General features: G+C 51.6%; 7 protein-coding genes across 7 annotated transcripts; 5 read left to right on the forward strand and 2 right to left on the reverse strand.

Annotated features, from left to right (window-relative positions):
• Positions 1–357: 357 nt before the first annotated feature.
• M409DRAFT_61225 (uncharacterized protein) lies at positions 358–3,526 on the forward strand (the record flags this gene model as incomplete). Its single annotated transcript, XM_033814680.1, has 2 exons — positions 358–3,204; positions 3,407–3,526. The coding sequence occupies 2 exons, from the start codon at positions 358–360 to the stop codon at positions 3,524–3,526; spliced, it is 2,967 nt and encodes a 988-aa protein (XP_033659844.1).
• A 586-nt stretch (positions 3,527–4,112) lies between these two features.
• Positions 4,113–6,277, reverse strand: M409DRAFT_71369 (uncharacterized protein; the record flags this gene model as incomplete). Its single annotated transcript, XM_033819135.1, has 6 exons — positions 4,113–4,436; positions 4,482–4,723; positions 4,801–4,999; positions 5,059–5,307; positions 5,369–6,111; positions 6,151–6,277. 6 exons carry the CDS (start codon positions 6,275–6,277, stop codon positions 4,113–4,115), a joined length of 1,884 nt encoding a protein of 627 aa, XP_033659845.1.
• Positions 6,278–6,846: 569 nt separating this feature from the next.
• On the reverse strand, positions 6,847–8,194 carry M409DRAFT_71370 (uncharacterized protein; the record flags this gene model as incomplete). The annotated part of the gene is made up of 2 exons (XM_033819136.1): positions 6,847–7,658; positions 7,708–8,194. 2 exons carry the CDS (start codon positions 8,192–8,194, stop codon positions 6,847–6,849), a joined length of 1,299 nt encoding a protein of 432 aa, XP_033659846.1.
• A 1,648-nt stretch (positions 8,195–9,842) lies between these two features.
• On the forward strand, positions 9,843–10,253 carry M409DRAFT_71371 (uncharacterized protein; the record flags this gene model as incomplete). The annotated part of the gene is made up of 2 exons (XM_033819137.1): positions 9,843–9,893; positions 9,942–10,253. 2 exons carry the CDS (start codon positions 9,843–9,845, stop codon positions 10,251–10,253), a joined length of 363 nt encoding a protein of 120 aa, XP_033659847.1.
• Positions 10,254–10,394: 141 nt separating this feature from the next.
• Positions 10,395–10,807, forward strand: M409DRAFT_71372 (uncharacterized protein; the record flags this gene model as incomplete). Its single annotated transcript, XM_033819138.1, has 2 exons — positions 10,395–10,492; positions 10,537–10,807. 2 exons carry the CDS (start codon positions 10,395–10,397, stop codon positions 10,805–10,807), a joined length of 369 nt encoding a protein of 122 aa, XP_033659848.1.
• Positions 10,808–11,197: 390 nt separating this feature from the next.
• On the forward strand, positions 11,198–11,556 carry M409DRAFT_71373 (uncharacterized protein; the record flags this gene model as incomplete). The annotated part of the gene is made up of 2 exons (XM_033819139.1): positions 11,198–11,311; positions 11,359–11,556. 2 exons carry the CDS (start codon positions 11,198–11,200, stop codon positions 11,554–11,556), a joined length of 312 nt encoding a protein of 103 aa, XP_033659849.1.
• Positions 11,557–12,263: 707 nt separating this feature from the next.
• On the forward strand, positions 12,264–14,943 carry M409DRAFT_71374 (uncharacterized protein; the record flags this gene model as incomplete). Its single annotated transcript, XM_033819140.1, has 3 exons — positions 12,264–14,219; positions 14,274–14,502; positions 14,927–14,943. 3 exons carry the CDS (start codon positions 12,264–12,266, stop codon positions 14,941–14,943), a joined length of 2,202 nt encoding a protein of 733 aa, XP_033659850.1.
• Positions 14,944–16,449: the final 1,506 nt, after the last annotated feature.

Raw genomic sequence — 16,449 nt, forward strand, 5'->3', positions numbered from 1 at the left:
GCGCACAGGCCATAATATTGCTGTCGAAGTTGGCCTGTGCGTAGGTATGTATGGAGGTCGTGCAAATCCCACCCACAGAGCTGACCCCATGGGCAGTTCGGGTGCAGGTTGCTTCTGGATCTCTCTAGAACGATCGTTGGTAGTCTTCAAACTCGAAACAAGGGTCCCACCAGATAGACGAATCATGTGCGCTGTTCTGATCTTGGCACGGAACACCCAATGAGTCAGCGCCAGACACTGTCCCCTTGACCATCTCGTTTCCGCCCGCCACGCTCTACATCCATCAATCAGTGTTCTTGTTCCTTTCTGACTTTATCAAGACGGTACTAATTGTCAATTAATCACCTGATCTACAGTATGAGCACTCATCTCATTCCATCGGCCGCCGTGTCTGCCTTTAGAGACTTTTCCGGGCTTCCTGTACCTCCCTCGGCGAGTAACAGTAGAACAGAGGAAGCCGCTCCAGCAGGCCAGCGAATCATACGGAAAAGCTCCCGCAAGATAGCCCAAAAGGCAGCTAGTGGTGAGATAGGCGCTCGATTGGACTGTCTGTCAATGGATGAAGTTGAGCGTGTCCTTCGAAAGACTCAACTGCCTGACACAGAGGTGTCTTTGCTGAGTCTGCTACAGAAGCAAGAGACGAATCAAGCCGACGTTGTCAAGCAGATCCTGAATCACATGTCCGATCACGCAGAAGAGCACGCACTGCAAATGGCATTGGTGTGGCGGTACGCAAAAGAGCACGAAGTGTGGAAGAGTTGTACAAATCCAGATTGGCGAACTGAAGACTCGTTCTTAAACAGTCTCGACGGAAACCAGACGGCACGACTATGTATCCAGTTTGGAACGTCGACCGACGTTGCTCGCCGGGGAAAGATCAACATCATCCGGCGAAAATGGGGAGAGGATTGGTACAATCAAGCACGTCAGAGAGACATCTTCCCGCCTGCGGAGCGCGGAGCAGCGAGTCTCTCCAAAAACATGCTTAGACTCCTCGCCAATGCGAGCAGCTCTGTGAGTCTGAGCCAGGCATTGGAATTTCTCGAGCACGCCATTCAAGATCGGACAGCGGTCGGATCACGGGAACTGTTGGGCTGGAAAGCTGCAATGACGACCCATCTTATGCTGGGTGACGTGCAGTTGCTCATAGCGCATGCTGAGGGAGGACGGCCAACGTCTGCCGCAAAAACGTCACAAAAGACACAATCTACAGGGTCAGACGAGGAAACCTTGGAGCTAATTAGCTCGAAGGGAATATCAAGTCTTTCTGCTTTTGGAAACCCAATGTTGAAAGATAAGGCACCTCATACAATTAAAAACGCGAAAACGAAGACGCAGTCGCGTAGTCGGAGGAGAAAAGCGAGGCCACAGACGACAGATGATGTCGAGGAGCTGCAGATCATTCTGCAAGAGGAAGCAGCAAGAAGAGCTGGTAAAGGGAAGTCACAGAGCGTTGCAAACAACGACGGCGACACGCAAGTGACTAGCCAGGAAGGTCGAAGCAGCGACACAGTCACGGCAGCTACGACGTCACATGCAAGCAAGCGGAAAACCATCGAGCCCTTGCGATTGGTTGATGAGACGTCTCGTGAGAAAATAGCTCGGATACGAATGGACCAGGGGCGGTCGATAGTGGACGCCCCCAATGCGCCTCTTGCAGGTGACCATCACAGCGAAATCACAGACGTACCTCAGCAGGAGCTTCCACCGGGTGGCCGGCAGGAGCATTCAACAACTGACGACACCACTAAAAACACATATGAGAGCGACTCGCACGTCGACAATCTCCAGCCAGGGAAGATGGACTCCAATACGACAAGAGACTCTACATTGCAGGGAGATGCCAGACGTCAGAGCTCTACCAATTCTCCTACAGCTGAGTTCGTCGAGTCTGTCGCTGATGGGAGTGCCTTCGCACGTTTGGAACAAGCTACTAGTCCTAGCGAGAAGGAACGGGACCAACCTCTAGGCTTTAACAACCATTGCGCATCATGTGCTGGAAAATGTTCAGTCTGCGAGATACCATCGGGTTTAAATGAATCCGAGCGTCTAGACCTATATCTAGCTGCCCACCGGGCCTTGGAGCTGGAGGGGAAAGCTCCTAACGCCACGGTGCGCAACTGGATCAAGCCTATCCGATACGCAAGTTTGAGGGCAGGTTTACTTCAGGGCCCTGGAGAAGTATGTGTTTTGTCGGCGAACAGCTTCTCATCTGAGGTGACGAAGGGACGTTCTCTAATGCGACCCATCATCCTCCGAGAAATTTTCGATGATGCCGATGAATGGTCCGCGGCGAGGTACGCGGATCAGCTGGATACGGCTTTTGCCGACCTGGAAGTCGACGTCCGCTGGCATCAAGACCCAGAACCAGTAAGGGAAAAGGTCTCTGAAATGAGCCGTCTGTGCCGGTTGTCTTCGCCCACCTTGTTAATAAATCCACCAAACATGCTAAATCTACCAGACCTTACTGGAGCCATCGCGCCAGCCTTTCTTCGACAAGATCGGTTCCGAATATTAGATCTCTTAATCGAGCGCTGCAAGGCAGATGCGATAAACCACTTGGGGAAACAGCTTCATCTGTCACCCTTTGACGTGGGAGGCAGTCGAAGGTTCAATATTCTTGGATGGCCAGGTGCATTCTCTGGCGCTCACGTCGACAGCAATGGAGCGACATGGGTCCGCAATCTCTTTGGACAGAAGCTTTGGATGTTCGTGCCCGAGGAACTGATGACCCCCGCCGATTGGGAAGAACTTGCAAAGGACGGTGATGACTGGGATCCCGGCAAAAAAGCCCGAGCCGTTTTGTTACAGCCGGGAGATGTGTTTGTGATGAGACCTGGTCTTGTCCATGCTGTATACACTCTTGGCGATTCTGGGCCCAGCCTAATGGTAGGTGGATTCTTCTTGGACAACCAGGACCTCATTCACACGCTCCAAACGTTCTACAAAATTGGGAAGAATCAACGCAGTACGAATGAGCCTATTTCCTATCAGTTCGCACACATTATCTGGAGCCTAGAGTGCATTATTCGAAGGAACTCTGCGCCATACTTCTCGACTCCAGAGGATCTAGATGTCTTTACAGACTTAATAAGAAAACTGCGTGCACTCGGCTGCGATTGCTCAGAGTGTGACGAAGAATGCGTGTGTGCGCGTGACGGTCGTCGTTGTACGCCGCTCTGCTTGGTGCACACCTTCGGCGATGTGGGTCTAAGGTCTTGCATGTCTGAAGAGTAACTTTCATTCCGTGTAACATCATGTTACAGCACGCGCTTCCGACTCATGGGCTTGGAGCACATCGAATGGTCCTGAATGGCCCGTCTCTCTCGAAGAACGCCTGCTCGAACGGAGTTCAACAGTGTAACGGAAGACTTCGGCTGCCACCTCAAGCTGAACCGTCATTTAGGTTTTGTGGTTGTGGGAGGACATCATAGACGCGAGGTTCGATGGTGCTTCAGTCGTTCTGGAATTTCTGGACGGAAACGAGTGTCACCAACCTCCAGCAGATAATTACGACACCAATTGACAGTCGAACGGCTGTTACCAAGAGCCTGCAACCTCTGTTCTGTATATCGAGGCATCTTGTCACCCTCAGATCGCATCTGAGGAAACGCGTACTTGACTTGTCCAAACGATTATTGCTGAGCCTTTGTTGCAGGGCTTCAATCCGTATCGAAGTTAGAAAAGCTCTTTCAAGTTCCATCTCCTGAAGTAATCGGGCTCGAGCTCATTTCGTCGGGTGATTATAACTTCGATTTCATAGCTACGATTCTTCAAGATGTGCCATCCACGTCTGGAAAAGGATCGTTTGTTCGCGTTTTTGGCGAGCGGAGTGAATGTTTTCTGACTTTCAGATCCTGCCAGAAGCATGTCTGGCTTTATTACAATACCCATGGAATGACTGCCGTTGCGATCGGCTTCTTTCACTAAGATCATAACCTTCTGATGGACTTTGTGGGTACATAGAGATTGTGCACAAAGAGAACCTCTTGGTGGATAAGCTACGCTTTAGAGACACGCGAAGGTTTACCACAGCAGCGTACTCACATATATCAGACCCTCCAGTCTTGAAGAAAGATGGGGAGTGATATGGTAGTGGACCAAGCCAACAGTCAGTTCATTGGTAAAACGCGATTCTCACACAGTGTGGTTGTACTCCATGCCGTCAAGCCATATGTCATCTCTCTAATCCAATCTCGATCCAAGCTCTTCAAGGTAGGCACAAGCTCGGCAAGCACTTCTTTCAACGCAGCACTCAGCTGCTTCAGACGCTCTCTCTTCTCCACACATTCGTTGAACTCTCCGGCGATCGCATAGAGATCGTCGTCTGTATAGCCAGCTAGTTTCTCCGGCGAAAACGCGTAACATAGGTTCCTTATGAGATGCCGCTCCACGACCTGCCGGCAAACGTTATCGAAGAATCTTTTGCGTGCCACCTGAGCTCGTTAGCCTAGGCAAGGAAAATTAGACTTTCCCTAAACCTTGTAATATGCCTCCAGTGCATCACGGGCTTCATTACATGCTTGATCGTCCATGTTAACCACCATCCGGCTTTGAAGAGACGCGAGAAGTCGCTGAAGTTCTTTGTTGCTGTTACTGATATGCATCCTTCCGCCGTAGTCCTCTGCGGTTGTCTGGTCCATAGCTCTCTTTAAAGCCTTACGAGCTGCATCATTGCGCGCCCTCTGGATGTTGTCTGTATAGTAGTGGTTGTATGTTGGACCTCGTCTTCCCACAGCTTTGTCAATTCTTCATCTGCATCTTTCTTCATGCGCTCAAGCACCGAGAATATGCTTTCACGAAGGGAGCTGCGGGTGTGACTTTCTTCTGCAATATGAGATATCACAATGTCCATGAAAGTCTCGATCGACTCGTGTAGACTCGACAAATGTCCACGAGTCAGCTCGAGCCAGCGACTTGACTGAAGATGAAACAGTTCCGCCAGAAAGACATGGTTAAAGTCTCCGGGCAGCTGGCGGCCACGAGTACTCAAGTAGACCTGGGATGATGGTCAGGTAGTGAAGATGAGGGAAGATCGACGCCAGCTGGACTGCCTACTTTCTTCACCCATGCTTTCATTTCGCGCTCGGAGACAAGGAGCTGACCACTGACATCGTCCACGTCACTGTCTGTATATGCGTCTTCGTTCTCGACAGCTTCCATTGAAGACACAACTTTTCGCTGTTCGCCTTTAGACCTCATCATCTCCGAGTATATCGTATTGGAGGCATGTACAATCGCTCTCAATCGCGTCAGTGGGACCGAATCGCTTGATGTGCCGAGAAATCCAAAGTCGCTGTAATTTTCCTGCAGTGCCGAACGACAGATGCTGTCAAGTTCGCTCAAGCAGCCTCAACTCTTGACGAACTTTGGGCAGCTCCCTTTCAATATGTTTGTCCAGGAGCTCCTGAAGAAATCGTCTTAGATGGTTGATACCAAGACGCGACGGATTAAGATCTTGTCGACTCCACGGTTCTGCGGTTGAAAAGTCACGTTCAATGGCTTCTCGAATCGCAAGTGACAGGGCCTGTTGTGTCTCTTTCGGCGAAGGGTTTTTGAGCAAAAAGAACCCCAGCCCTAACTTCGTAGTATCTTCATTCCTTGAAAGTTGGGCGATACAAGCCTTAGCACCGTCGTTGATCAAGTCCGGCTTCGTGATAACCCCGATCGTGCGTTCCCCCGAAGGGTCAAATTTCTTGCACTTGCTCATCACGGGCTGATTAGCATTTTTTTTCCGGCTTAGATAGACTACGGCAAGAATGATAGATCGGCCATTCGCCATATATGAGTCCACGAGGCTATGTACTGCCGCAATATCCGAATCTGCCTGCTCTTCGCTTCGAACCTGGATGATCCCCTGTAGGTCGACGGCGCTCAAATGCAAGCCCGTCGGTCCATTAACCCGTATTTGGAGCACATCTTGTGCAAATGTCGGGCCAGCGTCATGATCGGAGATTCTACTGAGTCCCAAGACTGCTCCCGCCGCTGCGATAACGTCGGGAAGATCTGAGAACGAATTGAGTGCTCTGTTGAAAGACGAGATTTGATCTTTCCGTTCCTGGCTGCGAGATGAGTGCGGAATGAGGGACACATTGATCATGAGCGCAGTATCTTCGTCCTGCTATACAATCTCGGCTGGGGACCTGGTACACAGGCCATCTTGTCGTGGAAAGGGAAATCCAGTAACAACTTCCAGGGTCGAACTCTTGCCCGCGGAGTTTCTCCACAGACTATAAATTGAGGTAAAGAGATCTGCTAGCTTATTCCTTTCTTTCATGCCGATGAGATAGCCTTCAGCCGAGCCGTAGAGGTAGCCGAAAGCAAATTCGGCAGCGCCAAGCCGACTTCGCCCATGATGGCTTTACTGTTCGTTGTGTCAAATAGCGAATTGAGATGCTGCTGGCGGAATTGGTCGTTGGTGGTAATGGATATAGGCTTATTATTGCGCGGAGAACCGACAGACTCCAAAGTCGCCCTTGAGGCATGTGTTGAAGAGCTCCTAATCCACAGACACTATCTCTATGACTGCAAGTTTGCACAAAGCATTGGCGCCGCCGTGCATGAGGCTGAAACCATTATCGCAGCGTTGTCTTCCGAACATCACCGAACTTATCAAGATAGTAAGATGTGCGAGTGAGCTGGCGCGACTCGACGCCTGCACGAAAGTTCTACGAAATCATGGCCTAACAAATCCTCAAAGAAGGGCGATTCTCAAGAGCTGAAGGTTCAAGGTCCCGTTGGCCCTTCGAGTTTAAACTGCAAGGGCGGGGTGTCCTTCATGGTTGAGAGCACTCAGAATTCGAAAGTCTTTTCTGGAATATGAAACACGCAGGTCCTCTCTCGTTCTCAACTTGGTGCTGTGTAACCGCCAGAGGTAGAATCAGGCTGTCTCCGGCGCCGTGCAAAACGATGCTCGATTTCATTCACCACGTCACGACGCAAGTGTTCGATCACCCGATTCATGACAAACAGGTTGCGTTGTCGGATTTCCTGCGCATCGCAATTGCTTAAAAGTGGCGGGCTCCAGGTTACCCACGCGGTTCCATGTGAAGGTCGCAGCACAAAATTGCCAGGGTGGTATCGCATATACAGACTGCAGCAATAGCATGATGGCTTACTGCATCCAATGTAACGGTCGTTCTGCACAAAAAAGAGTCCTTCTTCGTGGAAGTGTTCGAGCAGAAACACTTCCGAGTGCACGGCAAGAGACAGTCTACCGCTGCTGTAGCTTTCCTGGAAGACTTGATCAAAGTTAAAGGATCGCAGGTCTTCCATTGCTTGGCACAAGTCCGAGACACGCTCCTTTTCATCGGCTTTCAGCATGCGCTTGAGGGCGCTCATCAAATTTGTCTTCGCATCGCTCGGCGGCATGTCTCTGGATGGAGGAAGTGGCAACCATGAAATTGTATGGTCTTGTAGTAGGCTGCGAAAACTGCCAGCGAATCGGACGGCGATGGCGGCCTTCTGATGCCAGCTTCGCAATCGGACGACGAAGTGTTTCACGAGCGACCAATCTGAAGGGCCATCCAAGCGGATCGAAGCTTCGGCGACCCCGTTCAGAGAGTCGAAATGAGCGAAAGCGACCGCCTCGAGACAGAGTTCTTCGGCATCTGACAGTGAAGCCAACTGATCGAGGGCACGCAGCATTTCGCGAGTTTCTGTCAAGGGTCAGGTGACTGTGCAGACTCGTCGATGTTGCATCCCTACCTGTAGAAAGCTCCACGTCCGACGGCACGGCCACTTTGGCGATGTAACGCGAGAGCTCGCGGGCGTAGCGCTTCACTTTATCACCGCTGTGGGATATGGTTGTCACTGCGACAGTACTGATAGCACGCACTTGTTGGGATGGCAATGACAGCTCTTCGTCCTCAAGCAAGCTGAGCATCCAAGTCAAGTGCTGGAGAGCCGCCTCATGCCCACAACATAGCCAGAACCGATTACCTGAGGGCAGCGCCTGGACAGCAACCGAGCTGACCGTCTTGCCACCATGCTCGAAATCGCACAGCCAAGACAAAGCATCTAAAAATCTTCGCCAGCGCCCAAGGAAGTCCGACGACTGCTCGCCGGCAGCGGGTGCAGGACAGCATTGGCCTCTTGCGGGATTCAACATCCATAGAAGTTGCAAAGGTTCGTAGAAACGGTGTAGAAGTCTTTGCATCGCGTCCCGGCGGGGGGGACCCGTTCGTTGAGCCATACTGCAATTGGTGAAGGACAAGGGCCAGAGTCGAGGGCGCTCTCATCTACCTTTAATTGCTGTGACAATATTGTGAACATGTGTGTAGACATATATCAGCCTTGAAGGACATGTCGGCTCGTCACCGGACGGAACCACCGCCGTCTCCCCCGACTCCGCAACGATGTACTGCATTGCATATGGGACAAAACCGAGGCCGCAGACTGACATGGGGTAACTTACCTTGAGCGAAGGCGGTCTGCAGATAGCTATCGCATCCACTAGCGTGGCTTTCACCGACACGGTACAGATGCTGAAAGCAGCTTGATGATCACGATCAAGACAATCCCGTGCGTTTCCTCTTCGCCTTCTGGGGTTTTTGACCTCTCTCCATGGCCGACCGAACGTCGAGGCTGCCGTCCTCGTTATTCGGGCTTGCCTATGTGGATTTGGCCACAGGGCGACCGCCGGGTCTGCGAAAGGCTCTGCAGATTGCTCTACGTCAGTGCGATCATGTTCAGACGCATGTCTGGAAGTGCCTCGCCCGTGCTTTATTCTCCTAACCACTCGAGGACGGTGCGTGATAGCTACATTGAGCAATGGTCGGCGGCAATCCCACGCATCTTGCGGGCGCACTCACTCGACGACGACAAATTTTTGTGCCTCTTGCACGTCTCCCAGGCTGGCTCCCAGGGTCTCTGCCCTCTTACCCGCGTCCTCGCGTCGCGCGACTGATAGGAGACTCCCGGGCCACCATGTTCACTGCAGTACCATCCATCTCGAGCACGTCGGAAGGAAAGAGTATGTTGGAAAGAGGTTTGATACGCTCCGCGCACTGCGCCAAGATATTGTCAACCACTACCTTCGTCGCCACCTAAATGGGGTCAGGTTCACTCACGCGCTTCATCCTCTTCGAACCTTGTGATACGCCTGCATGTAGTCGACGGCCTCGTCGCACGAGTAGAGTTCCGTGTCCGGCTCATTGTGCGTAGACAAGGCCAGGATCAACCTCGCTTCCTTCACCTTCGAGAAAGCGATATTCTGAAGCGTCTCCCCTTCGTGTGTCGTGAATTATCTTGACAGTCTATGGACCAGCTCATTGTGCAGTTTTTGGCCGCGTACGTGGTACCTCGTTTCCGTGAAGTAGCAATTATACGCGATGAGATAACCGGTCGCGTACACGCTGAGAATGGGTATTATGAATTCGTGAGCCTTGGATACCTGTGCATCCAATCCGGGGTCGATCAGGTCGCAGTGCCACACACGACCAGTTGGGAAAGATCAACGTAGTGGTTTGTTCCAAACCATCGGATACTGTCGATGTCGTCCAGAAACTGCGCATCGGCCTGCTGATGGGACATCTGGAAGTCAAGATGATGGATAAGGGAAGCCATGAGTCAGTGCGGCCGTACGTCTGAGGGCCGCCGGACATACAGCGTGTTTGAACCAGCGCGCCGTCCTATAGTTTTGCTTGGGATGCAACTCTGGTCGCGAAATGCGCCAAAAGACCGCACGGTAAGCTTGGGCCACCCCGCGCGCCAAAAGGCGGTGACCCTTTGGGACAGTGTAAAATGAGAGTCCGTTTCCCAGAAGACTTGTTCATCTCACGATCCATATCATTCAATCGTCAACATTCGGCCCCGCAACTACTGGTTTCAATCATCGAGACATGGAACGCGGTCGCCGAGTCGCCAGCATGCTGACCGGCGACCGCAATGAAGTGAGTCCCTCGTTCACTCGAGGTGGTGACGTGTCTGATGCTGTGAAGGACTCGGCCTACCTTCACGACCTACTGTCACAGATTCACGATCTACAGAACGAGCAGAAACAACTTTTTCAAACGGTCCGGTTCCGCGTCCGCAAAGTCAACCAGAACGACGTAGCCCGGTCCCAGAAGTTCGAGGGGTTCCCAGGGACGGACGACAATACGCTGTCACTGCTACGGGATTTCGCCGCCCACTGGTGGGAAAGCCCCCTCAGCGCGTGGGAGCCCTGTCCACCGGCTGTGAGTGCAACTCTCGCTGTTCCAGAGGCATACATTATGGATCTGTATTCCTGTGCGCTAAGGGATGACGCATAGTCCCGAATCGTACAGCGATTGTCCTGCATACTGCTTGTGGAATATCGTGAGCGTTTCCAATGTTTGCCGGTGGAACAGACAGCGCACACCCTGCAGTCAGCACTGTCGTGTGAGTCGTACGAAAAGGCTCTGGGCAGGCTCATGGCAATGATCGAGTGTGGTCACAAATACAAGCTTCTTGAGTATCATCTGGGACATGGCGCTTGTTTCGTTCTGGGAAATCATTTGTCGGAAACTCAGTCAGTCACTACTCCGAACTATCGATCCATGCTAACCTGTCAAGCTGGACGAGGCTGATGACCAGGAGGGAGGTCCCTCGTGTTGTGGAGATCGTGCGGTCGACGACAGTCTCAGAGCTCGCCACTTTCTATGCGCCTTTGAGAGAACGAGTCGTTGAAGCCAAGTTACAACAGCTCACCCGATCCGCGCTCGCCTTGCCCCATGACAACGGGTCACAAGCGCAAGTTATGGGAATGGCGGAGCAGAGCTGCACTTACACTCAAACCACCGCACCGAATGGTTTCGACTTTGAAAGTCTGTTTGGCATGATTTAACGGCCGCGATGAGTCGCTGACTGCTTTCTCTCCTTTTTGTGACAAGCACTCGCATAAGCAACTCCAACTGCCTTTCGTTCGCTATCCGCAAGTAGCTATTGCACACATGCCCTGAATACAACGGCCATTACAAGTTTTGTGCCCTGGGCCGGAGGCCCGTTTCAAATGTGGGACAGATGAATCAGCCAACAACCTTTGATCATCTGTGATCAGTACCACTCGCACGTCCTGAATCTAGTGCCCCTTGTCGATGGATAAAAGGCCCCGGGCTACACTCAGTGGATTCGCTTTCAGCCCATGTCCAGTCGAAACCACAGCAACAATATGACCAGATCCAAGTCAAAGAGGAAGCGCATGAACGCCTTCATCGATGACCAACTTGCCGAGGCGATGGCGACGTTCCAAATTCATTACGGCCGCGAGGAGACACGGCTCGAAAAGTGGCACCAACTCTGCAACGATTGTGGTGTGCAACCCGCCTCTTCAATCACTAAATGCAAAAGTGTAAGCTGTTACCTGCTCAGTAAATCGTCAGCGACTAATATGTGCAGGCCCTTCGTGCTGTGGCGGTCAACATTTGGGATTTAATCAAGGCACGTGAGACCGGGAATCTGCCTGTTCGCACGTTCAGGAGTAAGGCAGAGCTTCGTGTGGACCTTTATAGACCGGGCAGACGCTTTCCCCTAAGCAGAGTGAAAGCATCAGAAGACAACAAATTGTTGCGTGCGTTGCTTGTAACAATTCAGTAGGCCAATGCCAGCAAATCGTCGCTAGGCGGCTGCCGTTACCTTGCACTCAAGCTTGGTCACATGAAGAAATGTCGTCAGAGAAATTCACCGCACGCAAAGCGGAACGCAGTGAAGGATGGGCATACGGGGGATTCAAGCGAAATGCGAGACCACCATGCGAGAGTATCATGCAAGAAGCTTTGGTCTTATTGGCTGGTCCTTCGATTTTGAATTCGGCGCAGTATGACACCACATATTCTCCTCAGTCCTGTTTTAGAGACACATTCTTCCCAAATCCGTTTCAAGTCACCCTGCGCCGGAGCCTTCTCCATGCAACCGACGGAACATGGAGGAAAGCGCATCGTATTAACCCTGGTACAGCGCCAAACCTGCGCTCTGGCTCAACTATTCAATGCGCCGGGAATCATCACCTCTGCTATCTCATCCACTGGCCGCGTCTCAGGACGACTGGCTGCACAACGAGCATCTACCAATGGCTAATGCATGCAATGCTTTCTACTGCGCACCGGCTCCCCCTACCAACATGAAGCTCAGAAAAGAAGTGGTTCAATCGCGGTGGTCGAAGTCTTATCTACGGCCCAACCGAACCAAGGCTGTTCGAAGTCTTTTACCCGATCTCGCTATCACTGGTCAGAGAGCAGCATAAAAAGTCTTCACTAGATCTTTTGGGCCTCCATCTTCACCATCGCTTTTTCACAGACTTCGCAATGACTGCATCATCCATAGATACCGTGGCGCCTGCACCTGCGCTTCACATTACAGACTCGCTGGAAGAGTTCCAATCAGAGGAGCAACGACAGGTGCTCGATACCGTCGCCCAGATTCGCAAATGTGGCTTAGATGCGATCTTACCTCTTCCACAGATTGCTGTCTGCGGAAATCAGTCTGCTGGCAAGAGTTCCGTCCTGGAGGCCCTTACGGAGATCCCATTCCCTCGTAACGACAACCTTTGCACTCGTTTCGCCACCGAGATCACTCTTCGCCGGGGTATTACTGAGTCCCTGCGCCTTACCATTATCCCGGACGGCAATCGACCAGCCGATGAGAAAACTTCGATCTCCTCGTTCTCTGAGACCATCGTGGACTTTACCGAATTGCCCGATATCATGTCCAAGGCTGCGGAAGCTATGGGAATCACCTCTGTCGCCAACAGCTCCTCCCAAACTTCATCCAATCAAGCGTTTGCAAGAGATGTCCTGAGCTTCGAGATAGAGGGTCCAACTCGCCCGCAGTTGACTGTTGTCGATGTGCCCGGCCTTATCCAAAATGTGACCAAAGGCGTCACGGAACAGGACAGACAGATGGTGGCAGAGATCACCGACTTTTACATCAGGCAGGAACGGACGATTTGCCTAGCTGTCATACAGGCCACGGACGATTACGCGAACCAACCTATCCTGACAAAGGTCCGAGAAGTTGATCCAGAGGGCAGCCGCACCCTCGGTATTATTACGAAACCGGACCGATTGAACCACAACTCGGAGAGCGAGGCGGCGTACCTGGCTCTAGCTCGCAACGAGGATGTGTTCTTCAAGCTAGGGTGGCATGTTGTAAAGAATCGCAAGTTTGAGGAGGCCTCTTTTTCAATCGAGGAAAGGAATGCATCTGAAGCTGCCTTTTTCCGCAATTCCAACTTCAATGCCATCCCGAACGAATGCCGGGGAATCGACGCCCTCCGTTCGCGATTGAGTGGGCTTTTGTTTGAACATATCAAACGCGAGCTTCCCAATCTACGGCGAGATCTAGACATCGCCCTTGCGGAAACCACAACACAACTTGACCGGTTGGGCTCTACTCGCGCTACCGCTGGGGAATGTCGCAATTATTTAACAACGCTGAGCTTGAGGTTTCTCGAAACCACCAGAGCGGCTATCGATGGCCACTACGAAGGAGACTATTTCCAAGACTTTACTGATGATGGGTTCGACATTGCGTCACCACAATCAGTGAAGCGGCTTCGTGCTGCGATTCAGCATGTGAATCGAGACTTTGCGGAGACGATGCGACGAAAAGGTCCGAAATACATTGTATCCACGGAAGATCCTCTCGACGACGCGTCCAAAAGTTCGCTCAAAGCAAATGGTATGGCAAAGCTCTCTCGTCAGGAAGCTCTCGCTTGGGTTGCGCGAGTTTTGGTCCGATCTCGTGGGAAAGAACCTATCGGGAATTACAACCCGCTCATTATTGGTGAGCTGTTTTGGGAACTATCATCCAAATGGGAAGTGCTAGCGACTGACCACGTCGATACCGTGGCCGATCTTTGTAGCAGTTTCACCGACACATTGCTGGAAGAGACGTGTCCCCGCGACATTCAAGCTCGTCTCGCCGCCTTGAAGATTACGGAAGGGTTGCAGGAACGCAAAGCGAGGGCAATGGCAGAGCTGAGTAGTATTGTTGAGGACAAGCAAGACTTCCCCATGGTCTATAATCACTACTACACCGACAACGTACAAAAGGCTCGGCAGAAGAGGATGGAGAAAAATTTCGGGAAATCGATTGAGGCGGCAACCTCTCATCACCATCTTCCTAATTGCAATTCGAATCATACATCTGCTACTGTCGATATCGACGTTGCACTGCGGAACTTCCATGGCAACACTGAGCGTGATATGGAGAAACACAGTTGCGAAGAAGCGCTAGACTGCTTGCTCTCCATGTATAAGGTAATCGACGAAGCTTGTGCTTTTTGACTTCTAGCGCTAATGACCGCATCTTAGACCCAACAGAAGACTTTTGTGGCCAACGTCACTTCGCAAGTCATCGGACGGCATATGTTGCGCAACTTGGACAAGCTCTTTACTCCCTTGGACGTGAATGGTTTATCTGATGAGGATGTGATGAAGGTAGCAGCAGAGCCAGCATCCACCAGGAGGCAAAGAGACTTCTTGCTCGACAGACAGCAGAAGCTCATCAGTGGCAGGGACATCTTTCGAGGAGTCATGAGTCGCATAAAGTAAGCGTTCAATTCGTCGTCTTGCCAAGACCATCGTCCTATCTGCAAGCAGATGCCCGGGCCAATAGCGGCTGCGCAATGATGATTATGCGAGAACGTGCTTCAAGAAGTGGAACGTGTGCAGAGAGCGATGCCCTCGTTGCGCAGTGGAAGGCGATACCACTGTTGTCCGGCAAGTGCCTTCCCTTCGCATTATTCTTCGCATCATAGGGCACCCTTTATGTTGCCGCTTGTGCGCATTCCGGCAAGACAAAATTGGTTGACGAAGCGCGAAGAACATTGACAAGTCCATTCATTGATATCCTTTGTCCTCGCAGCGTTGTTTTGTTCCAAGAATACATTGTGTCTCACAACGACTGGTTGCCGTCCAAGACACATGCCCAATTGAAGGAAGAGCTGTTGCAACGACTGTCTCAGCGGAGTTGACTCTGTGAATGGTCGTGGTACCCAAGAAGCCGTCTCTCGCTACTCAGACTTCTGCATGACTCGATGCAGCAGCGAACTTCGTCACGAACTGGTGGTCGACAGCTAACAATTGGAGCCTTGTGGTCGTTGCTTAATCAGAGCTCTCGAATACGAAGACAACTCAGATCATGTCATGGAGAACACGTTTGCTTAGCGTGGTTGTACCTCGCATCTACTGGGTCTTCACGACACTCCAGCGTGAGACTGCAGACTTCCTGTAAGCAGGTGGTGGACTCACATCTGTCCCGGAGCCCCTGTAAGCGTTTGATAGGAAACGTTCCAAGGCAAACGACGCGGTCAATTCGGCAGCTAGATTCGCGCATAAGCACCTTATGCAGAGCAAGATTTCGATGTTGTGGCGGTCCTAGGAGGTGGGTGGAGACCATACATTTTGAAGCGTCGCGGGCAGTCGTACTGTGTTAAGAGTTTTGCCTACATTGAAGGGTTCGCTACGATTCGAAGTGAAGCCAGCAAGCTGAAAAGTCGTGAGAGTATGCCTTCGATAGCAAATAGAAAGGAGGATGCGACGATAACGATTGACAGCAAAGGCTCTCACCGACACAAGCTGATGCTTGTAGGACGCTGCTTCATCGTTTGAAGCACTCGAATATGGCTTTCAGTTTCAGCACCCCCACCGAGGATACAGAGGCCCACGAGCGTGGTGTCAAAGATCTTGCTAAGCTAATCGGCCACAACAACCTGGCGAGCATCGAAGAGTCACACCAGATACGTCACGCAGCCGCAAGGCATTGTTCATGTGCGCCCAGAAGGAGCCGTCCGCGCTCAAACAATGTTCTCTCGACGCCTCCTTGCTGCATGCTGGGTCGAATCGGCTGGCTTAGCCGCTAATCGAAATTCTCCACGGCGCTCACCGGTCGAATGTAGAAGAGCTTCTGGACGGACCGGTGAAGGTGTGCTCTTCGTCCACGATCACATCCTTCGCATCGGATGTTGGGTAATGATTTGAAAGCGCACAGCACCATGTGCAGACGATCAATTCGCTACTCCCCCAAACTGCTGTCGTGGCGGATAATATTTTGACTTGACGATGTGCTCACTACATGCTACAAGGCCATGTCGACGTTGATTTCACCAAACGTCACATACGAGGTGTAGTCTGTTGAAGGTTGTCGGGAAAGCGGGTCCAGACCACTATAGAGCCACTAGAAGATATAAAGGAGTGGAAGCACCTAGCAGTAAGATACACAGCTCAATCAACCCTTTTCTTACCAAAATCACCATTGTCGCTGACTAATGGTCTTGTGAGCATCTCAGATTCTTAAATGGTATATCAAAATCACCAAGCCTTATGAGGAACAACGTAATCAGCGGAAGATGCGGCTCTTGAACACATCTTCTGGAGAATTTAAGGAATTTGAAGAACCTCCTTACCCCAAGTACGGAATTTTGTCCCATCGATAGGCTCATGATTCGCAGGAGGTGTCTTTGCATGATTTCCGAGCTCAGCTGAAGTT

Source organism: Zasmidium cellare (genome assembly GCF_010093935.1).
Source record: "Zasmidium cellare ATCC 36951 unplaced genomic scaffold M409scaffold_67, whole genome shotgun sequence".
Lineage (NCBI taxonomy): Eukaryota > Fungi > Ascomycota > Dothideomycetes > Mycosphaerellales > Mycosphaerellaceae > Zasmidium > Zasmidium cellare.